The sequence below is a fragment of the Leptinotarsa decemlineata genome, unplaced genomic scaffold (assembly GCF_025532065.1).
Source record: "Leptinotarsa decemlineata unplaced genomic scaffold, Ldec_3_MD MMD2_tig00003348_RagTag_RagTag, whole genome shotgun sequence".
Classification (NCBI taxonomy): Eukaryota; Metazoa; Arthropoda; class Insecta; order Coleoptera; family Chrysomelidae; genus Leptinotarsa; species Leptinotarsa decemlineata.
Window position 1 is genome coordinate 4,088,051 of NW_027412588.1, and position 25,980 is coordinate 4,114,030.

A 25,980-nucleotide genomic window follows, 5' to 3' on the forward strand; every position below is an offset into this window, starting at 1 on the left:
AGTATGCGTTTAATTTAGTGATTTACATTCGATTTTGACTCAACCTAATGTTTCAGATATCTTCAAAAAACATGTAGGTAAGACTGTTGAAAAAAATATCTGTTCAATGTTTCAAGAAAAAAAAATAACTTCCTGACATACATAGAAAGAGAAATATTTTCAACTAAGGTGAAAAAGTTATACTTTTAATAAATATTTTTTCTGAATTCGGTGAGAAATTAAAATGTTTTTTGCATTCGATCAACATATAAATATTAGTATAACTTGATGTATAATCATCACCTCTATCATGAAAGATTTTTGTGTACAGTAATACTTACTGAAAATATTGAGTTTATGCTTCTGTTCCACAACATATCTATCAGAATTTTAATTCATCTGTTTACAAGACACATCTATTGAATGATACACTGCTCTATTTTTATTTACATTCCATCTATTACCGAATGAAAATAGGAAGTATGTTTTATTCAGACATGCAACACAGAAAAGTTGGATTTTCTAATGCAGCAGAGCCATCGCTAACAAATTTGAGAAGAGCAATTTAACATAGAAGGCTTTCACATCCACTACATGTACCTGTGTGAAGCAATGTTCAACGAGGAGCTTATCAGCCTAGCTTCACATCGACTTACAAAAGATCATCTGTTAATACCTTAATCTGATATATGCCTGAATCGCCAGAATTTCTGAGAAATTTAGATTTTTCTAGGGAACAGTGTTACCAATTTTTCTATGTATAACTTTGAAGTAATAAATCTGCTCATTTTAAAAAATTGTTGAATCAAATTGGGGGAAAATTTAAAAATTATTTCTCAAAATACATTTATTTGAAAAAATATTGAAAAATGTTATGCGAAAAAGTAATTTGGAATGATATTTCGGTTATTCACAAGTTTTGAAGAAGTTTGGTGAAAGTTTAGGTTGTAACATTATAGCGTTAGGGGCTCTCAAACTGTGTATGAACAAAAAAGATGGTATTTATGACATATTATCATCGAAATTGTTATTATTATTTACACTGAACCCACCCAAAACTTCCTTGCAAATGGCTATAACCTTATGAAAAGTATCATCAAATTCCAAATTCCAATTCCAAGTAATTTTCGTCTACCAACATTTCTATTGTAGTTTGAACTTCATCAAAATCAGATAATAAAGCATTATGTGACTGCATCCGCGGTGCAGCCAAGTGTAAAGGTGTGCAACACTTGTTTGCCGAAAGTAGGAAACAACACATATGCACGGAGTCAACAGTTTCCTACTTTCGGCAAACAAGTGTTGCCCACCTTTACACTTGGCTGCACCGCGCTGATGAGGCCAATAGCCAGAAACACGTGTCCGCGGTTTGCCCCCCTTTTTGGAGTGTTATGTCCACTAATTGTTTCATTTTTGATTTGTACATCATACACACTCGATAAAATATTTTTCTGTATTTATATCCTGGACCCGGATGTCACGCAGGTAGCTATAGCTGTCTACGTGGTCATGTTAGATGTAGCCTGGGAATTCTAGGTCTTCTAACTAGAACCACAAATGTGCGGTTGACTCCTGTTGTTGACTCCGTGCATATGTGTTGTTTCCTACTTTCGGCAAACAAGTGTTGCCCACCTTTACACTTGGCTGCACGGCGCTGATGAGGCCAATAGCCAGAAACACGTGTCCGCGGTTTGCCCCCCTTTTTGGAGTGTTATGTCCACTAATTGTTTCATTTTTTATTTATATATATATATATATATATATATATATATATATATATATATATATATATATATATATATATATATATATATATATATATATATATATCTTTCATGTACCTACATAAATCTGCTGGTGTCGAAAAATTTGTTGAATTTAATTAGGGGTTTTGTAGTATCAATATTTGCTTGGAATACTACAATAAAAGTTGAGAAAATCATTGATGTGAAGAAGAAACAGTGTTGGTGATCTATTATGACCAAAACTAATATGTGGCATGTATATATTCTCAATTTTTATACACAATTGAAGCGATAGAGGTTTTCCATGAAGAATGTGGGTTGGCAACATGCACGAAACTTGGAAAGCGGCTTGTACGACGTACGCAACATAGCCCTCTACTGTCACTAGCGTCTAGCGACCACAACTATACTTTGGCTGCAGAGCATCTTGACAGCTTTGGTTTTTCAATTTTTATTGAAAAATTATAGTTTATCTGCTCAAAAATGTTGAAAACAAGTGAGTAATGGCGTCTGTGGTGTTTTCTATTGAAGAAGAATGGATTTTTTGTTTTTAATGATAGAAGAGAACCAAAGATGTCAAGAAGCTCTGCAGCCAAAGTATCGTTGTGGTCGCTAGACGCTAGTTCTATTGTCGCATGGCAATATGTCAACAGTGAATATGGTCAATTTGTTAGGTTGAAATAATAGTTGAACTTTTGTAGAGTAAAAGTAAAGTGGGTTGTATAATCTTTAATATTGAAACTTGTGGCATCTTTCTTAAAATAAAAGTACAAATGATTAGTAAGAGTTAATTTCCCTTCCCATGATTTGTGAAAGATCAATAGGTTCTTACAGATATAGGTTTTTTTAATAGGTTAATAATACTAGGACAGGCTGGGGTTTACCGGAAAACGTAAAATTTGTGTATGAAGTATTATCTTTTCATAGAATTCCTGATGATGAAACTAAATACTAAGAATGACTTTTTTATAATATTACAAATATCAGAATTACTCTTGTACAAACTCAAAAGACAAGATGAAAAGATTGTTGGCCATATCATACATTGTACATTTTCCCTCGTCCATTTCAACCAAAGTTTTTGGCTCAGAAAAATATATGTACATGGAAATTCTAGAGATTCTTGATGCAAATAAAGTTCTAAATTCAATAAAATATGACATATTTGTGGAAAATGCTCTCATCCTCGAACAAGTACCTCTATGTAAGATACCATCTGGAAAATATGTGTTTCTGCGTATATCCTTATTTTATCATACTCACGAAATGTCTCGACCTGGAGTTGCCAGTCAGAATCAATCTCATCATCTGGAATGACGAAGTCCTCGGGATTAAATTCTTGTCCTGATGACTTAAAATATGGTAGCAGTAATTACAGTAGCTTCTAGCAATACATTTGAAAAATTCATACAAATTTGGCAAACCTTACTATTACAGTACAGGGCCCTTTTTGATTACTGCTTACTTTTAACGAAATGCCAAACTTTTTCATCCGAGAATCTTCTCAAAATACAAGATTACAAATATAAGAACCGCAAGATATGTTGATAAGGTCATTGTTCAACAGATTGATAACAGTTAGTTTCATACCAGTAAATTTTCTGTAGACGAAATAAATTTTAGTACCTAACTATCTGAAAAATGCAACCCTTCTATACAACCTAAGTATATGCTAATTGTGAAGGCCTTTTGCGGCCATCGTTGTTTGAATGATGGTTTTGCAATAGGCCGACGTGTATTGCGAGATATTCTCGACGTTTTGTCAACACGGGTGGTTGGCATTTTCAAGAGAGATGTCCAATCACTGTTCACTGTGAAGAGTGAACAGAGTTCAAAAAGTGTATCTATTGGGGGAGGGGGGTAAATCCAACGAAACATTTGACCTTCGAAGTCGAACACTTCTCTCCCCACATTTCCACAAAGTGGCAAGATGAGGCATTTGTCCGAAAACTAAGGCTTCCTCTCTACCTTATTGCAAGTGCAACGGTCCTCACAAACATAAAGGATGTCAAATGTAAATCAATGTCCGTAAGAGGAAGTAGTTCTTCAATGACAGATATTTGCCTTATTTTTCCATTTTGTGAAAATGTGTAGAGATAAAGGTTCGATTTTGTCGAATTTTTGTTTCATTTGATTTAACTCTCTAATAGACACACTTTTCGAACTTTGTACGAAAAGTGTGCTCCTGAACTGGGAGAGTTTCGTCTAAGTTGTCAACCTACATTTTCATGAGAAATCCCTATCGCTTCAATGGTCCTGATTTTTATATAATTGTGTATATAAATTGAAAATATATACATAACATATATAAGTTTTGGTCATAATTGATCAGACAGAATTTAGTTTTTTCTGTTTGTTCTGTTGGTTGCATAAACTGCTAGGCCTGTTACTAAAACTAGATGTTCGTTCAATGATTGTAAAAATTATTCCAGATCAATTGAAAATGAGAAACTTCATGAGATTCTAATGATTCTATCCATCCCCAAAAATGAACATTGAACGGTTGCCTTATGAAATTGGTGAATGGCATAGCATCTGTCACAAATATCCCTAGAAATTCCCTAGATTCCCTAGAAACTTAATTTTGACCATAAAATAGTTATAAGGGACTTTTTCTGCGTAGTTCAAAATGTCTGAAAAACTCATTTCAACTCTCGAAATCTTCAGCAATTTGTTCAAAATTTAAGGACAATTCAATTAAACACTATGGTCGCTTGTAGAATTTGGCAGATGCCAAAGCTAGTGGAAACGAATTTCGCGAATAGGGCAGACAATAAAGCAAAAAGAATAGAAAATATTAACGTTATGGATTCTATTGAGTTACGTAAATCAACAATGCTTTGAGACTGAACCACTAGGAAGACTACCTAATATGCCAAAGAATGTAAAACGAGGAAATACAGGAACCGAATTAATATACGAAGCAGTCTACTACAATAAATATACATAGATGTATTTGTGTATCTAATCGGTCATTTTGAAATACCTGATATGTACTCACAAAATGTTTTATTGCATATGTTTAATGGAAATGAAAATGAAATGAATTAATTATTATAATAATTATTACCAATCACCTCTTTAGTAATTATACTGAATCTTTCAATAACAGTTCCACTATCAATGAAAAATTTGAAAACGTTCAATATTAGTTCGAAGCATCAATTAAATCGACATAATTTTGGTTTTCTTTAATGAAACTCAAAGTAAAATGCATTTGAAATAAATTCCACACTACGTAGTATAGCAAATTTCCGCTAATAATATGATGGTTATTCTGCTTAGAATATTTTTGTGTTTGGCCCATCGACTATGACACCAGTAAGCTATTGTGAGACAGACTTGATGCGCGCGCAACCAAATTATGATGGGTTACGTTATGATACTTTACGTATTCTATACATTACGGTTATGATGAAATACGGATTCTGTACATTACGGTTTCTACGCTTTAGCGATATGATACATTGAGTTTATGATACAATGTGAATATGATGTATTGCGATTATGATCGGTTAACGTTTCTATAAGTACGTTATGAATTTGTACTTTCTGCTGTTTTACGTTATGATGAATTGCAATTATGACGGCTTACGTTTCTCTGCATTACGTATTCTTCATATATTACGATTATGATCTTGTAGCGTTATGATGCATTGCGATTTCTCTCCTTTGATGTTATGATAGAGTACATTATGATGAATTAAATGGACCACATGCGTTTCAGCCACAAATTGGGGGAATTTACTATAAACGGAAAGGAGTGCGCCAAGCCATCATTGGTCGTTAAAATTCATTGCCAGCCATGAAAAGTTGTCTTTTATAACAATAATTTCATGACCAGCAATGGAAATTTCCACATGAAACGATAATTTCCAACGTTTTCAATAATACCTTTACAGTCCTCGATTTTGTCGCGAGAAAGAACATTCCCTGTAACTCTTTCTATCATTTTGATTGAAAACATCATATCTTTCGAAAACTTTATGCTGCTGGGGATATTTTCACATAAAACAAAAGTATTCGGCGTATTCTATGATACCTATATGGTCCTCGATTTTGTCGCGGAAAAATACACCCCTGCAACTCCCTCAATCATTTTGATAAAAAAGTCATATCTTTTGAAAAATTTGTGCTTCCGGGAATATTTTCACGTGAAACTGTCGTAGTCAGCGTATTCTATAACTCCAATACTGTTTTCCTAAGGTTAACAAATATGATTCAAAACTATTATTGTAGATCTTATTAGTTCACTTTTTCCCCAACACTTCGCGGTAAAGTAACAGGCTCGTTTTTTTTCAATGCAGTTGGTTTCCCCATGAGGCCTAATCCACTTCGAATAAATGTCAACAAGTCAAAATATTTGTTAATCAACAAAAATATTTCCATAACAATAAATAAATATTACTGGAGTTTTTCCCAACACCAAATCGTTATTTTCAACACCTCGACACGTGTTTCGATCACCAAGTGATCATCTTCAAAGAGGAAGATTAAAACTAAGGACTAGTGCGAGCTAATCCTATTTATGCTAGACAGGTAAACCATCTAGGCATACCAACCTAAATTAATTTTACAATTTTGCCTTATCTATTATTTTACAATATATGTTCATATAAAACAATTTTCAGCTATATAAAAATTAATTTCACAATATTGCCTATCCAAATTTATTTTTGCAATGTGTCCTTATGTAGTAATCAGTAAACCCAACAACATTATTTTATTTTATTTTAACAAGCTATATAGTATGCTCTTTGGTATAGGTCCGTCATCGTTATTCATAATATTATTGTGTTTACTTATTTCTACACTCTCATAGGCATCTAGTTGCCTGTTGTTGTTAACTTGTCTAACTAATCTTAATGGACTGAAGTCTCTAGAATGGTTTTGTTGCAAAATATGATGGGCGACTGCTGATTTTTCAGGTCTCCCATATTTTAAGTGTGCTATGTGTTCCTTATATCTTACTTTAATAGATCTTTTTGTCTGTCCATAATATTTTTTTTGCATCGCAGTCCTTACATTCAATTTCGTAAATTCCAGACTTTTCTGAATTCTCGACTTTCTCTTTTGGACTTCCCAAAAGGCTCTGTAGTGTATGACTTGTTTTAAAAAACTACCTTCATACCTAATTCCTTGAAAATCTTTCCAAAGTTCCTCGTATATTGGTGATATGGAACTGAGATGTATTTATCTTGGTTGTGTCCTTTCTGAAAGTCGAGATTTCGGTCATCCTTAACCTAAACTTCTTTTTCCTTATTATGTCATCTACAATACCCCTCGAGAAACCGTTAGTGTCTGCTATTTCCTGTATTGTACGTCTTTCTTCTTTGAACCTATCATGTGTTAGAGGGAAAGTCAAAAGACGATGCACTAAAAAATCTTCCTCTTTGAAGATGATCACTTGGTCGAAACACGTGTCGAGGTGTTGAAAATAACGATTTGGTGTTGGGAAAAAACTCCAGTAATATTCATTACTACACCAAAGGTTCCAAACAGTGCATCATAAATAAATAAATGATTAAATATTTCCCATAATTTTTGAAACGTATTGATAGAAAAATAAATAATTAGTAGATATTTGAAAAAAAAATTTCAACAGTATTTATGCATAAGAAGATGCAAATAACTATGATACAAAAACAAATGAAACAAATACTCGAAATTGGAAATTAATTCATTGTATTTCCATTTCAAGCAAATAATTGAGTAAGTGTATTCACTATAAAAATTCCAGAAATGAATTAAATACTTGTACTTTTGGAAAAAAATTAAAATATGACATTTCACTGATGAATCAACTAAATATAGTTGTGATCAGTGGCCAGAAATAGTACTGAAATTTCTACAAAGCAAACATTCACTGTTCTCATTGAGGAACAAACATCATGAAATTTTCTATTACATATTCTGCAATTATTGTAAGAAACCTTAACGGTTTCATTTCCGCAAATGAGGCAAATATTCCTGTAATCATAGTCAGACTGTTCTAAAATATCATTCATTAAAAATATTCTGAAATCATCCGTGTTTGCCGATTCCATCGAAGGGTTTCCTCTCAAAAAATGCATAAAAAAGTAAGATACATAAACACCGCAGTTGTATCCATCTCCGTGTTTGATGTGTGGGATACTTTCAGTTGTAAATTTTTTTAGTTCCTCTTCAGTGAATTTTAGGTGGTAATTCAAAGTTGTTATGATTGATTCAAACCTGTTTCTGTAGTTTTTAGCATCCTAAATCACCAATAGCAAGTACCCAGTGGTCGCGATTCAAGACAGTGCCAACTATAATAGGAAATACCAAAATTGAATTTCTTCTTATTTCAGGTAATTCCAGGAAGAATGAATTTTCTAGTCTACTTCCTCAGTGCATGATGCCGTATGCTTGATTTGTAGTAAATAAAACAAATCGTTCGTTCCTAAATAATGAACAAAGAGATAATGAGAAAAATTCAGTGAGAAATCTGTAAGCCATTTTTTGTTATATAAAGTTCGAAAATCATCAATTCTCAATTCAGGTGTGAAAAACTGATTATACTTTATCACAACGTAATTGCCATATTCTTCACATTCTTTATAATAATGTAAATTTTTGACGAGACCGTTCTTAAAAAGGTTTAAAGAGTGTGCAAGATCCGATTTTCTACTCTTTGTGGGATCATTTCCACCGAAATAAATAAATTTTCTTTTTTTCATATTGTGAGGATTCGGATCAACCAGCTCGGGTAGAATGAAATATAAATAAAGTTCGCCTAAAGGTTTGAATATTTGTTACTCCCAAAATTTAATGTATCATGACATTCTAGCCAAAAAACGACCCGGAAATGTCCAAATTAATAGATCATACCACTTTCTTTCAATTATGTTCAATAACCCCTGATTTGATAATAATAGTCATGATTTTGTTTCAGTTGATAATTTCGATCAAAATATTTCAATTTATTTTTGGTAAGTGAGACTTGCGGATCTTCAAATCTGATGCTGAATGGACATTTAACCTCGACGATACCATCAGAATCAATCAAACCATCAGGTGAATAGGCTAGGTATAGAATTTTTTTATGTATAATCAGACCAACATTTTTGACTGTGAACTTAGTTTTGAATTCATATTCTACCAGTGCTTCTTTTTCATACTTGATTCCGTGAATTATTATGCCAACTGGAGGAATGTCTTTATATAAAAGGAGATTATGTGAGGCGAAATTTTCTGTGATAAATCCCATGAATCCGATTTTTGTTTTAAATTTTGAAGATTTGATGGATCATAATTTCCGATGATTTTCAAAAATTCTTCACATTTTTTCGTTAGCGCCATTATTTCAAATTCTTTTGCAGATAATTTCTTATTGCTCATTAGTATGCCATCTACAATTTCTTAATGCAATGAATCGTTCTATTCCATGGTCGGTCCGTAGTTGGGCGGTTCGACGTGGGTGCTTTGATCTCTCAGTCAATTGTCCGATGTGTGGGTCGATGGTTCAAGCCCCAGGCTGAACGCTCGATTTTCACTTGCTATCATCCAACCCGTGTTAGGAATCACACGTTGAAAGATAAGACCTCGTTAGTCCTTAGCTCGCACAAGTTTTGACTTCTGAGGGTTATAGTTCGTAGGGGTGCGATAGCTGGTTAACGGAAAAAACATATAACATAACATATTTCACTCAGAGTTCGCGTTGAATTTGTCTTAAAAAAATTTGAATTTTCTGGTTATTTTTCTTTCGCCACTGATCAATTTGTATATATTTATCGTATTCTCTTTTATTCGCTATTTTAGGGTCCTCATTTTTTGTGATTTTAGAAGTACATTTTGTTCTTGGAATATCAAGGAAAAATTTTTCATGTATAGATAAAAATATTTTGCGCAAAACCCTGACTACTCGACTACACTTTTTATTTTGATAGTTTCTTTTCAATAAATTATTCTTTACTTGAGAAGACCAGTTTTCTTCGTTAGCATTACTGAATCTGGTGAAGTTTTTATCTTTGTATAAAATTCCCGTCGAAAGAGGAAGATAAGGAATATATTTCTTTAGAACAATTTGAACAAAGTCTACATTATAATAAATATTTTTCTCTCCCAATTCACAATCTATTCGAGCAATTATTAGTTCATAGTTTATACGAGGAACATTTTATAAAGAGGACTAGCAGAATATAGAACTTCGGAAGAAGGTGACGTTTCTTGCTCGGAAATTTATGATGTTGATTGAATATCTTCTGGATTTATAGAGTTATGAATAATTCAAAAATGTATTAGTTTCTTGAAGGCTGATTCCATAGCTCTAGATTTTTGTTTTGAACAAAGTATTATGACAAGGTTTTCGAACCAATGTAGGACGTGTTTCAAATTATTCAAATTCAAAGATGCTGCCATTATTTCTTTGAGTTGTTTTTGTATACCTTCATTTACCTTTGTTTTTTTTGTCAAAATCTTTCAGACGTTGTTCTTCACAAATTGAAAATGTCCATTTCAAATAAGTTTTCCTATTCATTGTATTGAAGAGATGTAGAACATCATTCAGTAAAGGATATCTGAAATCTGTGGCTATTACCGAAAATATTAGCCATTTTTTTGAATTTTGATAACAAAATGATTTGAATTTAGCTGAAGAAATACCGATTGACACCATATCGGTATTGCAGCTAATAAATTCGTAAATAAGTACAATCTCATTCTTTACATTGATTACCCCAGCATAATAAAATACGAGTTTTTCCGTAAAAGGCGGTTTCCTAATGATACTGCCAGTTGCATCCAAATGCAAAATGATTTTGATTCACATCTCTCTAATATTTCAAGCTGTTTGATACTAAACAATTAAATATGGAGTGGCTGGCCAACACACTTTATTAAGGAGAGGTTTTTGGTTGCATCATTATTAAATCAATCAAATCATCTTCATGATGATCATTTTTACCAAATTTTTCTAAATACGGACTCAGCTTTGATATTCTGTAAATTACCATTATTTGTTGAATTCGTAATTGAATCACGGATTGTTTTATCACGAAAAGAAAATGGTTTGATATGTTTCATATCCTGCATTATAATATTTCGTTGTACTCCTTTCGTATACCTAGTTAACTTGCCGATGTGATTGTAATCTCTACCAGAACTATAAACTTTCACTTTGTGATTATTGTCTGCACTATCAGATAAAATGAAAATGATGAATTTTTTGAAGCTGTAGGCACAATATGCGTATATTGTGAAATAGTCTTTTCTTTTTTGGGAAAGAAAGTTTTTGGAACGAAGGAAGTAATCAATTTGAAACTCTATACATGAATGTGTAGATCATGCAAAGAAGTAACTTTCAGACACAAACTGAAAGAAAGTCCTCCTGAAACAGCTACTTTCATATAAACATTGAATTACACGAAAGAAAATAATTCTTTCAAACAAATACTTCTATATGAACACTGAATTATACAGAAGATACTTTTCTCTACTCAGTTTGTATTTCAAACATTTGTTGTGGAATAAGAATCAGATATCATTCACATGAGTTCTACTTTGAATGAATGGTAATAAATTGTACTCACATAGAACACTGTCTAAATTAATCACTCCTAAAAATATAACCCCTTCAATTCAAAAAAGTCTTTTCTTTTATTGTATCTATATCCTTTGAAATTTATGACCCAAATATTATTAATATTTTGTGATAATATCCTCTCTAACAAATAAGTATATCCTACAGATAATTTATTTTCTAAAAATATTTTTGAGAACTTATCATGCTTTATTGAAAAAAATCCTTCAAAAACTGAAAAATCTGTATGAGAGGGTTTTCCTAAGTTTTTAGTTTTTATATTCATCGAATTCATAGTAATGAAAGGGGTTGCAGGGGGTGTATTTTTCCGCGACAAAATCAAGGACCATATAGGTATCATAGAATACGCCAAATACCTACCCCTTTTTTTAAAAGATATGATTTTTTTTATCAAAATGACTGAAGGGGTTGCAGGGTGTGTATTTTTCAACGACAAAATAGAGGACCGAATAGGTATCATAGAATACGCCGAATACTTTTGTTTTATGTGAAAATATCCCCAGCAGCACAAAGTTTTCAAAAGATATGATTTTTTCAATCAAAATGATGGGAGGGGTTGCAGGGGGTGTATTTTTCCGCGACAAAATCGAGGACCATATAGGTATCATAGAATACGCCAAATACTTTCGTTTTATGTGAAAATGTCCCCAGCAGCATAAAGTTTTTAAAAGATATGATGTTTTCAATCAAAATGATGGAAAGAGTTATAGGGAATGTTCTTTTCCGAGACAAAATCGAGGACTTGGAAGGTATTATTGAAAACGTTGAAAACTATCGTTACATGTGGAAATTTCCATAGCTGGCCATGAAACTATTGTTATAAAAAACAACTTTTCATGGCTAGCAATAAATTTTAACGACCAATGGTGGCTTGGCGCACTCCTTTCCGTTAATGGTAAATTCCCCCAATTCGTGGCTGAAACCCATGGCTGCCTTCACACTGGTGACATATCGAAGATTCACGAAATGTTAGAGACATTACTATACTACGGGTGGTGGGCAAACCCATGAGACCAAATATACAATGTAATAATCCTAAGGATTATTATAGAATCACTGTTTATTTTCCTTATAGTGTTTTAGAGGATTTTAAATTCAGATTCAACAATAAAGCTGTGTTCTATTTTTCAAATGTTGTACCTTTCATCTGCTTGGAACATACACATGTACAGCTGGAAAAGAAAACTGTCCCAATTAACTGCAAGTGAATCTGAAACTTCTTTGTGCCGTAGATTAACATCAGAACTGGAACTATGGATAAATCAGTGGAAGAATTGTCACGAAAAATCTGATACTGGAATCGATTCATTATTGCGGTGTTATAAAAATATTTACCCTTTGATCTATACCATTTTATTCAATTCAATTCAATTCAATTCAATTCAAGTGACATTACCAGTATCTGTCGCTTCGGCAGAACGCAATTTCTCGTCTTTGAGAAGACTGAAAACCTATATCAGATCAATCACCGGATACTCGCTTAACAGGACTTGCCTTGCTAAATATTCATCTGGATATAAAAATTAATATAAATAATATCATAGACAGATATAGTGCATTCATCTATTATAACCAGTTTTTGTTATTTTGTCTGTTTTATCATGTTTATATATTTTTAGTTATACATTCTCTCATTTTTGAGTTATGGTTTTCGTTTTGAATAATATACTGTTTATTTATTTTCAGATATACATTTTCTCATTTTTGTGTTATTGTTTTCGTTTTGAAGGTTATTCTGTTTATTCATTTATTTTTTCAAAGAATTGAATACGAAATCCTTAGTATTACTCAAGTTTTACTTTTTAAGACGTATATGAACCTTTCATAGTAAATATTGGGGACGAAATGGGTGATTAACCCCCCTCCCCATGGATTTACCCTAGGCACGCGCCTGCTCTTGAATCTCATCGATGAAGATGATTTTTGATGAAAATTAGTGTCAGTTGCCAACTTCTCCGGAGCCCATTCAACGAACACACGTCTTTGTCTATGGTCGTTTAACTTCAGTTTAGTGTTCAGTTCACATTACGAATATGAATAGTCCTCTCGGTAGGACAATTATGGTCACCGTAAAATGGGCGAAGCGCGCGATTCGTTGCTCTAACAAAACAGCCATTTTGATTTTTTGTCTGTAAAACTAACTTCAAGTAGTTGGTTTTTGGTATAGTAATCTTCAAAATACAAATTGATATCCATTAAAAAACTTTGTATTTCATCTCTCCTCAAATTTTAATTCGTTACTTTGATGAGCTGTCACGAATGATAGGAAGCGTTGTTAAGAACTATTACATATATATCGATTCAAAAACACTTTACTAACTTTCTTCGAAAGCTTCTGATAATTCCTCTTCCATATTCTCTGTTTCACTATCACTGTCGTCTACAGAGGAGATGGATGTCGAATTTACGACTCCAACGGATCTCTCTGTAAATTCAGTTCAGGAGCGAGTCTACAGAGAAGATGGATGTCGATTTTACGACTCCAACTGACCTCCCTGTAAATTTAATCCAGGAGCGAGTCTACAGGGGAGATGTATGTCGAGTTTACGACTTCAACTGACCTCCCTGTAAATTTAGTTCAGGAGCGAGTCTACAAAAGAGATGGTTGTCGAGTTCACGACTCCAACTGACCTCCCTGTAAATTTAATTCAGGAGCGAGTCTCCAGAGGAGATGGATGTCGAGTTTACGACTCCAACGAACCTCCCTGTAAATTTAGTTCAGGAGCGAGTCTACAGAGAAGATGGATGTCGAGTTTACGACTCCAACGGAACTCTCTGTAAATTTAGTTCGGGAGCGAGTCTACAGAGGAGATGGATGTCGAGTGTACGACTCCAACAGACCTCACTAAAATTTAGTTCAGGAGCGAGTCTACAGAGGAGATGGATGTCGAGTTCACGACTACAATTGACCTCCCTGTAAATTTAGTTCAGGAGCGAGAGCTGCAGCGTACGTAGAATCTGTCTGAGGTCGGGGAACTAACCCCCCATAAGCAGGTTAGCAAAGGTTTGCGCTCAAGTGAGGTTTCACCAAAACCAGAGGCGAAAAAGCCCGTCACGGCCGAATCTGAAGCAATACTCTCAAGGGCATACACCTTTTCAAATGTTTTTCTCTGTAAAACTTCAAGTAGTTGGTTTTTGGTATAGTAATCTTCAAATTACAAATTGAAATCCATTGAAAAACTTTTTATTTCATCTTTCCTCGAATTTTGATTCGTTACCTTGATGAGCTGTCACGAATGATAGGAAGCGTTATCAAGAACTATTACACTATTCGCATCCAAATTTGGGATCAATGTGTTTTCAAACCATTCCACGGAAATATTAGCTTACATGCTCCTATGATAGTCATTATTGCAGTCCTCAAGTTTTTTTCCACATAATTTCAAAGAATTCTGAACTCATCCTTTACTTATTTCGCAATGCACAATGATCCTTTGTTTGCAGGCATGTTAGGCGTACACTCGAATCATCAGTCCACCCTTTCGTAACTATGTCGTGAGTGTCATACCAAGTTTCGTCCGAATAGAAAATTTGTCGTTGTTCTTGTCTATATTCAGTTATTTCTCCTAAGTATTTGTTACGCAATTCCACTATTCTTCTGCTTTCCATAACTGCTTGACGTTCGTTCATTATTTTGAATCTAAATCTCAGTTTATTTATCCAATTCTGAAGAGTTATGTCACAGCATCACGTTTGTCCAGCCGAAATTTCTGCCTTTGTGCGGCAAACCGGCATGATCTCAAGAGTAGTGAGGGCAACATTCCACCAAGGACTCCAATAATCCCTCTTTTCTTCTCTTTTCGGACGATATTCGTCTCACCCGGAACTGAAAATTCCACGACGATTATTGTCTTGCTCTTTTGGTCGAGAGTATGAGCTTGAGGGTAGTAATGAATATTTTCAATAAATTCAGTACTTCACATTTCCTACATGTTCAATATCTTGTCCATATAAATTTGAAATTATAACTCAAAATTTGGTTCATTCAGTTTTTCGTATCGGCTAATCATTTTTATTATATTTCACATGCTGTATACCAGTCACGTTCCGAATTTTTTCATAGAACAATATTCAAACAGTCCTCTTTGTGTTGTAAGAACTTTTGAATGAATATGTTCATATTTTCCACTTCGTCATATTGACTTATGATCAATAAGTCTGCTGGTTTCTGAAAGTCTATGATCAATTTATCTACTGAATCAACTATATAGTTACTTTTCTGATCCTCCCTGATTTGACCAATTCTCATTGCTCATTATCTTCAATAAATGATATTCACCTTCGCTTTCGCATGAAACTTCGTTTAACAATCAACACATCCTTGATAGCGAATCCGTAATATTATATTCTTCTGGTTAATATTTTACTACGATTTCAAAGTCTATAGTCGGAGGTCCCATCTTTCGATGTAGTCTTTATTCACTTAAGCACTAATTTGAACAATTAACTAGCCAAATAAGAACAAAATTCTTCAACTCTCCACACCCATGCCAAGCTAGTTTCATTCGTTCATAAATGCAGATGTTCAACTACCGAGTGACTTATGTTTTCTAACAAAAAAAATGGGATATTCTTTCAGTTTTTTGTTTAGAATTGAACTAAAATATAAAAGTATTTTTAGTGTGGCCTCCTAAGGTAATACCGTTATAGACGGTTTATGATCAATCAAATTCGACCCACTAACCTTCATAACACAGTTACATCAATTGGAAAAAAATTGCAAGAAATTTCCTATCACGTTTCTTAGGCAACTGTCATATTTTTTTTGAAGTTAGGAAGTTCAATCAACTCTGAAATGCGGCCAGAAGCATTGAAAATTTCTAAAACTGAATCGACCCCTAACATCAACCGTTCCATAAGGAAACATAACTTGTGGTCAGACGGCAGCTGCTCAGTCAACGCGAGTAGTTCATTCCACTTATTCAATCAATGTGAATGTTGGTTCAATCCCAACCCCAGAGATAGATGTTCACTGTGCATAGTTCGACCCTTGCCACGAGTCGCACGCCAAAAGCAAGACCAACCTAAACTATAGCTAGCATCAGCCCTTCAATTGTCGCCATTTGTATAAGGGAAACGGAAAATAACATTTTACACACACATTTTTCAAACTTTGAAATATATTTTTCTCGTTTAGCTCTAGTTTTCGGTAGGAGCTGACCAAATCTAAACGTTTTAGTCGTGAGTAAATCAAAAATTGTTAGCAGGTATTTTTATTCACAGATATCACTACTATTTTCACTATATGATTTGCAATTTTCATTCAGTTTTATTCTTTTTATGTATTTTTACAGTCATAGAAGCACTTCGTCCACTTGGAGTAGTCATTTCGAATGACATAACTAATTTAATTTGTTCAAAATCTACTTAGCACATTCCGATGTTAATTCACTGAGGCCGTACTTTCAACACAAAATCAGTTTTATTTAGGTTTTTTTTCTTTTTCTACTTACTTTTTATGGCTCACTGCCCTTCCGTTGATTTTGGTTCACACATCCCTTCTTTTTTATTTTTAACATGAATATGCAAGATTGAACAGTATTACCTCTTAGATTTGATATCTTGATAAGTAGAATTTGGAACTTCTAGCGTAAAATGAATATATTGAAAACACTTTTACTTTACCAGAACAAAAATGCTGTATCTCGATGTCCGTTTCGCTAACCAAGTTAGCATAATCAGGAAATGACTGAAATTCATCTCCTGACGACCTCCTCATCATTTTGTGATTATGCTAACTGGATTAGCGAGGGAAAAGTGCTCTCAATAGGTTCGATATCCTGGTTGCCAAATTGTGGAACAAACTGACTTGAATAACATTAAATTTTTATTTCGCAACCGTTTCTGAAACGTTAAGATAACTTTCAATGAAATTAAATAAGACAAGTTACTGACAGAGTAAATATGTTAATATTCACTAAGCAACTTATTGGGAAGAACTAGATGTTTACTATAAGTGTATTTTATAAGGGTGGTTATTGCACTTTTCACATATCATTTCAAGATATTGGAAGCTAGAAATACCAAAAAAAATGCAAACATGATTTCCTTCTAAAAAAAATGATATTTGTGCATATATCAAAGTAGGTTATAGCTTACCATTCGGTTCATCTGTAGGATTCCAATCAGCAAGCGTCTTCTTTAAGTCGTTCTTGTCGGAAGATTGTGACTTTTTGTGCAACATATTGCACAAAATATTCTCATAAAATAAAAACGTACTACCCATTTCTGAACACAAGTTTAATTAACTATAACACCAAAGGAAAATAAGTATGCATAATACCAGGCAGTGCTGTATCAAAAAATCAATCGGATAAATGTGTTTGTTTTATTGCTAATGAAGTTTGTTACGTGATTTAGATTAGTCTGTTTGGAGAGTAATAATTGCATTTCCATGTTTCCAGAAAAGGAGACATGACTTTCCACTATTTGACGTTACATTCAAAGGGAGGAAACAAAAATCCATATAAATAGGCTTAAAATGCCGTTTCATAAAATAGGAAACGTCTTTATTCCATTAAGTCCCCAAAATATATCAAAAATCTAGAGACATCAATCAGCATATAGAATTTTGGAAGCACAATGTAAGTTGATGTTTTCTTAAACTATCAGCAAGAAACAAGAACTATTGAACATCATTAACTTTTTACGGTGTATTACTAACTTCTTGTTTACAGACAGTAAGTAGATTCTGATGAATTTTTGGAGAAATTATTGGTGTGTCGTGTGTCTCACTTGATTATAGCATTACTAATAACAGTATAAGATAATTTTGAGAAAAAAATCCCGTTAAGTACTAGGACTCCGAATGCTGAACTCTATGTATTTCCGAGGTCTCAATAATATGAATGAAATATAATCAAACCCAATTATAGGTAATATACAGAAAACAGGAGAACGCCACCTGCAAAAAATAAAAATTTTTACGAATCATTCCTATGGGCAGGGTCCATTATCGAAATCATCGTAAGTATCCTATGAAACATCGTATAAGTTCATTGTGCATCTGCTCAGATGTCTTGTGGTATCCAACAAACTACTAAGCTACCTTTTGAGGAAGTTAGAGGCTAGTTATTTTCAGAAGGAGTGTGTTCCAAGAAGGGGGGCAAAAAATCACTCAATTATTTTATATGTGTAATTTTGAACTTTATGCTTCGCGGGAAGAGGGTCTTCGTTAGCCTTGGTAGTGATGGAAGAGTACACTCATACCATCGGTATGGAATTCGGGATAGACAAATGTGCAGTGATCCATCTGAATGATGCAGCTACATGACGAACGCATTCTTCAGCATTCTACACTACCTGTATATTGGAGAGTCGTGTACTTACCTTAGATTGGAACAATCTGAGACGATCAATAGTAAAGAATTCTCTCCAAGGCTGGGATCGGCACAAACTCCAACGGTCTTGCCATCGAAACTGTCACGTGATGAATAGATGGCTGCTATAAATAATATACTTGCAGTTCCTATCTACTTTTTGAAGTAAAACTTCTTTACACGCACTTGATGGGGATTAAGCTGGTGAATGTGTGACGAGAGCATTACGGAAAGTGTGACCGAGCGAGGCGAAAAGAAGTTGAGAAGGAAGTTATGAGTTGCTGAAGATAGAAATAGAGAGAGTTGCGAGCACACATTTACGGTCGAGTAGACTCTAAAAAATTAGGAGAAAACTATCATACGTTGCCACTAATTTCAGCAGGAGATTTGAATATTAATTTTGCTTCCAAAGATGGACAACTCTTGGTAGACTTCCTACAGGATAAATTAAAACTACCAAAATACATACTAACTGAAATGAGCCTACCACAAGACATGGAATAAAAATTGATGTAATGTTATCTAGATAACTTTCTAATTATCATTTGAAAACATATGAATCTAATTTCTCCTACTCTTACAATCGGTCTTACAATCAACCACATTAATTACTGATGTATCCGATAATGAAAATAATAAATAAAAATGAAGAATATATTCCAAAATATTGATTTATCAATGAAAACCCGCAATGAATTCAAATATTTTTAGAAAATTAATATATGTATATACATGTGTATACATTTGTATACAATTTTAAAACTTACAATAACTGTATCTGAGCAACCAAATGAAATATAAGAGAGAGAAAGAAAATTATTTGATAGCTAACTTGTTTTCACTTACCCCTTGGTCCCCAGCTATCCCAACTTTATAGTCTTAAAAGGAAACCCTCTTCTTGCGATATCTTATCTAAAAACTTTCAAAAATCGATTTTCAATGGTACCCTACAAAGCTATATTCGATTTATTATATAAAACACTATTTTATTGAATTTGAATTTTATTTTCTTTTATTAATTCGAGAATTGTTGAAAATGATTTCCATTCTTTTCATTAAAATAATAGAGTCTATTTTCAAACTATTAACGTATATTGGCAAATGTTTCTCTGGAAATATATCGGCTTTCTTAGATTATGCATTCCTTCAGTGGCTCTATTGAGACAGGTTGCGTCTTAAAAAACAACAGATTTGAGGTGACCCCAGAGAAAGGTGTCAAGAGGGGATAGTCCGAGGATCTAGGTGGCCATTCAATAGAAACTCTTCTTTCAATCCATTGATTAGAATAATTATTATCTAACCATTGTCTAACTGGAACTATATAATTAGGAGGTGCCCCTGTTGAAAATGCAATAAATTTTCTCCTAAAGATAAATTGCCGTGTATGTATTCTCTAAAGCACAAACTATCCGAGGTTCGATAGATCTTTCTAGCATGTGAGCATACATTTCGCCATTAAAATTTTTCTTCAATGAATAATGTACCAATAATTACATTTGCCAATATACCAACCCAAACATTAACTTTTTCTTGGTATTGCGTATGCTCTTCTCTAAATATTCGTGGGTTGCAGTCACTTCACTAACGACAGTTTCGTTTATTTGCGTACTCATTTAAATAGAAAGTGCACTCTTCGCTAAAGCAAAAATTTTTTTGAGTCGAGGTTTTGCGATAATTCTGGCTGTCATATTTTCACAAAATTGAATTCTTCTGTCGAGGTCATCGTCACCAAGGTTTTGAAAGATTTGCATTTTATATGGATGGAATTTATGTAATTTACGTACTTTCCGTACAGATTTGCAGGATAATCCGGTTGTTATAGCTGCTTGACGAGTCGATGAAGTATGATTCGGTCGGTTGGTAGCCGGTCGGTTCGACGCGGGTGCTTTGTTCACTCACTGAAATCGACCGCCGTGTTGGTCGGTGGTTCAAGCCCCAAGCTAAACGATCGATTTTCACTTGCTATCGTCCAACTCGTGTCAGGAATCACACGTTAAAAGGTAAGATCTCGTTAGTCCTCGCACAAATTTCGACTTCTGAGGGTTGACGTTCGTAGGGTTGCGACAGCTGATTAACGGAAAAACAGACTTTAAACAGATTTTTTTAACTGACACTGTCCAAGTAGGAACTTCAATTTGCGTTGCTTCGTCCAGTAATCTTAGTTGTTCCCTTTTTTTATTTGTTTCGATACTAGTTTCTTGAAATTTTGCTACCAGTTGGCGAATGTATACGTGACTTACATTTCTCTCGGAGTGCCTCTGGTTGAATACTTTAGTTGTGTTGAACAAACACTGATCTTCTCTACCATAAATAAAAATAATTTCCACACGTTCAGCTATGGACAACGTATCGAAATAAAAATCAAATGTATTATCGTTTCTTGTCTTGAAGTAAAAAATGCGATACAAAACAAAAACGAATATTTCAAACAATCCTTTATGTTACTTTCACTCATCAACTAAGTCAAATTTTTTCAGGTATAAATAAACAAAAATAATACAGGTGTGAAATTTTCAAGTAGCTTTGTAATGTACTATTGAAGAGCATTTCCTAAGGTCTTCTAGATGAGGTATTACAAGTAGGGGGTTACCATTGACGAATATAAAGTTGAAGTGGTTGGGGACGAGGGGGTGAGTGAAAACAAGTTACCTATAACATCATTTTATTTCCCCTCCCTCTTGTTTTCAGCATTTCTTATACTTTATTTGGTTACTCTGATATAGCCATTTTGAGTTTTCAATTTGTCACCCTGTTTATACATACATATAGATGGAGCTAAAGAAGTTTTACTTCAATCGTGTGGTCTAAAGCACACTCGCTTTTATTGGATAGCAATAAGTTGACTTGAGTGAGATTTTACTAAACATATTCATAAAAGTTTACATCATAAGATTTCTCGATAACTAGAAGGCCTTTGGGGTGTATACATAACAAAATTGTAGCTGGGAACAAGAAAGTAATTTCTATCTATATTGAAATATAAAAGAAAGAAAATTACGTGTTTTAAGTCAAACGCAACTTCAAAAAACAAACATATACTCTATTTTAACAATACATCGAGCTTCTCTCTTAATATTCAGATGTCTCCAGTGCGCTGAATATGAACAAAATAAAGAAGATATCTTAAAAATGTTACAATACACTCAAGTAAATTGGGGATGTCAAACTTTCGAACATATTCCATATTGATACTTTTAAAGCTATGTAATGATAACGAGACTTTACGCATTTATAATATCAGCAGGAGTATTTCATTCTAATCCTTTCAGTTTTTTTGCTGATGCTATTCAATATTGTATAAGTGGGTACCTATTGATTGACTGACACTCTTATATTAACGTACAACCGAAGCTACTGAACTTAATCTTGAAATATGCAGGTAGGTTCTTTGTATAGCGTAAATAAGCATTAAGAAAGGGAAACAGGAATTTCCACCCCCAGGAGGGGAAAATAAGGATTTAAAGATTTCATTGGATTTCGTCAGTTTTGTAGTTGGAAACTTGAAGTTTTGGGTTAATAAAAAATATTGTTAAAATTTGTTTAAAATAGTATGACACGAAACTTAATGTGACAAACCGAATTCTACTCGGTCGAAGCCGCGGGCAACAACTAGTCAAAATCTACTTTATTATCCAGATTCATAACTAGGATGAGATTCAGTAATTAATTTCGGAAGTCAAGTAACTTGGTCGATAATCATGAAAAATGAGAAATAAATAAAAATGTCCTTATAGGACGAAAATGCAATAATATTAGTTACAAATAAAATTGATACAAAATCATAGAAAGTTTCATTTCTCATTTTTCTTGATGATCTCCTACAATGTAGTTGGAGTCAGCGAAAGGAGTGTGAAGTGGACACACCTCATCCCCCATTTTGTTGGCCACATCTCCCTATACAAAATTATACAAATTCTGTAAGTACCATTCCAATTCATGTATATTTTCACTTTAACAGATATTTTCGTTTTTTAGTCTGTGGTTCGTTATTTTCAAAGCTAATCACTTAGTCTCTTGTAAGTCAGAATTCATAGACCGAGTAAATTCGACTACCCCTCAAAGACACGACATTTTGGTGAAGGGGCCTCGTTTCGTTTCTGGGATTCTTCTTTTCTGTCTTTACATCTTAATAAGCAACACATTTTGGTGGATATTCCAAGGCTCATCCCACAGCTTATTCTTCCTAAAGCTTGTCGCTCACTTGTCCGGCCCAGCACAGCACGACGCTATCCGTCGCCTGATGGCGACGAGTATAGCATCGTCCACTTGTCCAGCAACAACCAGCATACTGAAGGTGCTGTTTGTTCGATTTCAAAGGAATTTTAGTTGACATCGAGTGGTGACAAAATCATGTCTGTCACTAGCAGTTCTGACGAACTTCTGACATTATTGAATGTAGAAGAAAATAGTCACAAAAAGAGGGTCCACAAAAAAGGGGGTCATTCCGTTAGTGAAAAGAGTGAAGATCTGGGAGAGTGTCATCATCTTTGCAACGACCTGAAAGAAGACGAGAATAAATGTTTCCAGTATTTCCGAATGACTCCAGGCAAATTTTCCGATCTTAGATATTTTAGAGCTTGCCTTTTTTGCTTGCTTGCTTGCTTTCATAGGTACCGTCTGACACTGTGCTATAAACTGATGGGAGAGCAAAACAAAAAGACAGAAACTTCCCAGGCACGTTTGGACAAGTTGATGCTGGCAAGCGCTGGCCGGCGACACGCTCACTTGGCCAGTACGTCAAAGAACGTACCGTTATTTGCTAAACTGGATCGGAGAGCTCTGGAATCCTTTCCGGCGGCGGACGCTCTTGGCTGTGCCGTGCCGAGCTAGTGAGCGGTTCTCCATTCATTTTGACGGGACGGGCCGTGCTGTGCTGTGCCAGACAAGTGGGCGACAAGCCTAACTAATTGAATATTAAGATTGTCGCTCACTTGTCCGGCACAGCACAGCACGGCGCTGTCCGTCGCCTGATGGCAACGGCTAGTAGCATCGCTCACTTGTCAAGCTGCAACCAGCATAATGAAGGTGCTGTTTGTTCGATTTCAAGGGAATTTCACTTGAAATCGAGCGGTGACAGAAACATGTCTGTCACTAACAGTTCTGACGAAGAAGTCGTCATTATAGTGGCCGCATTATTAAATGTAGAAGAAAATAGTCACAAAAAAGAATGTTCAGGGTCCATCCCATTAATCAAAAGAAGGCAAATCTAAGACAGTTTCATCATCTTTTCAACGATCTGAAAGAAGACGAGGAGAAATTTTTCCAGTATTTCCGAATGACTCTAGTCAAATTTTCAGAACTGGATATTCTAAAGCCTGCCTTAACAAGCAACTCAATTTTTCCTCGCCCATTTTCATAGGTACCGTCTGACACTGTGCTGTCAACTGATGGAATAGCAAAACAGAAAGACCGAAACTTCCTAGGCAATTTTGGACAAGTTGATGCTGGCAAGCGCTGGCCGGCGACGGACGCTCTTGGCTGTGCCGTGTCGGGCTAGTGGGCGGATGTCCATTCATTTTCATTGTTCCAATCCTATCCGCATTTTTACGGAACAGGCCGTTCTGTGCTGTGCCGGACAAGTGGGCAATAAAGCTTGTCGCTCACTTGTCCGGCACAGCACAGCACGGCGCTGTGCATCGCCCACTTGTCCAGCATACTAAAGGTGCTGTTTGTTCGATTTCAAGGGAAATAGTAACAAAAAACTATGTTGTCGGTCCATCCCATTTATCAAAAGAGGGCAAATTTGGGAGGGCATCATCTTTTCAACGATCTGAAAGAAGAAGAGGGGAAATTTTTTCCAGTATTTCCGATCGGAGAGCTGGAATCCTTTCCGACGGGGGACGGTCTTGGCTGTACCGTACCGCTGGTACATTCATTTTCATTGTTCCAATCCTATCCGTATTTTGACGGGACGTGCCATGCTGTGCTGTGCCGAACAAGTGGGCGATAAGTTTAAATTCGACAAAAAATGTTGTGCACTCAAAAGTATTCATGAATTTTTTCCACTCCTCCATCATTAAACAAGAAATGTGTAACATGACGTCTTGATACTGAATGAAATGAATTTTTTGTGGAGGAAAAATCAGTGTTTTTATCGATATTTTTTGGATATTTTCACCTTTCACAGTCTGAAAAATATAAACATTGTAATGAAGAATTTCATACACATTTCAAAAGTCCTTTATCTGTCGAAGAAGTTAAGAAATGAAAAGATCAGCAAAGGTAAACATATAAACTTAAAATTTTGTCTAATTCTGAAGACTGGGGAAGATGTTAGGCTTTGAAAAAAGGATAATCTCCTAGGTTTTTTATAGGTAAAATTAATAAATGCGGCAAGTTATAGTATATCCACCTGGAACCCACCGTCCACTGAGTTGGACATATCTTTTTTAATCCATGTTAAACTAATCCTACAAATAGCGACTTATAAACCTATTATACAACTCATTGGACATGTATATTATGGCCATCTAGTACCGACCGTGTGATTCTCACGAATAACTGACGTGCAGTCTGTGCAGTTAGTGCAATTGCGTCATTTGATAGAGCAACGTATGATGGTAAGTACCAATTTCTTAGTTCGTCTTAATTATTATTTAAATATTTTTGCATAAAATATTTAAATAACAACTCTCTTATATATTTTTTATTAAAAACATTGCCAAAGTAAAGAAATTATTCTATAGGATGTATATTTGTACAATGTCCAATAGAATGGACGTACAGACTCAAAGTCGAATTCTTGGGTTTAATCCAATCCAATTTGTTGGGACTCTAAGAAGATGCCTTCTTGTAAAACATCTGAAGTATTAATTTTTTATTTTCAGTTGAGAAGTTAGAGTATGAATATGAGGAAGAAAAAGAAAATCAAGATTACCAAAGCGACTATGACTCAGATGATGATTTACCATTAAGTCTGTATCAGAGGAAGATTTCAAGAACCCAAGAAAATGCCGAGTTGAACTCTTCCAAGCAACGTAAAAAAAGTAAAGCTAAACAAAGCTTTACATTGGAAAAATGTGAGACGTTCTGTGGAATGAAATTTCAAACATCAGCAAATAGAGACTCTAGTTACGAGAAGAGCAGTTTTACACCATCAGATTATTTCAAACAATTTGTGATTTCACAAATGTAAACTACATGTTAGTGCACAACAATTCCCTAAATTTGTCACTTATAGAGACAAAACGTTTCTTTGAGATATCCTTCTAATGTCTTTGTTAAAATATCCCAGGATACATATGTATTGGGCAAAAACAACAAGAGTTTATTCAATTGCCTCTTGTATGACAAGAGATAGGTACTTCACAATAAGAAACCATTTGAAATGTGAGTAGATGGTGACATTTCTGAAAATTTGCGGAAGACAAACAAGTTA

General features: G+C 34.4%; 1 protein-coding gene across 2 annotated transcripts in view; it reads right to left on the reverse strand.

The window, feature by feature from the left end:
• Positions 1-17,548, reverse strand: part of LOC111516391 (FMRFamide receptor) — a 53,516-nt gene extending 35,968 nt beyond the window's left edge. Inside the window, exon 1 of one of the 2 annotated variants that reach the window (XM_074178126.1) lies at positions 17,383-17,548. In XM_074178126.1, the coding sequence (XP_074034227.1) occupies positions 17,383-17,509 (127 nt within the window). In that variant the 5' untranslated portion in view covers positions 17,510-17,548. The remainder of the gene's footprint in view (positions 1-17,382) is intronic. The other variant, XM_074178127.1, reaches the window with a different exon arrangement.
• Between the last annotated feature and the right edge of the window lie 8,432 nt (positions 17,549-25,980).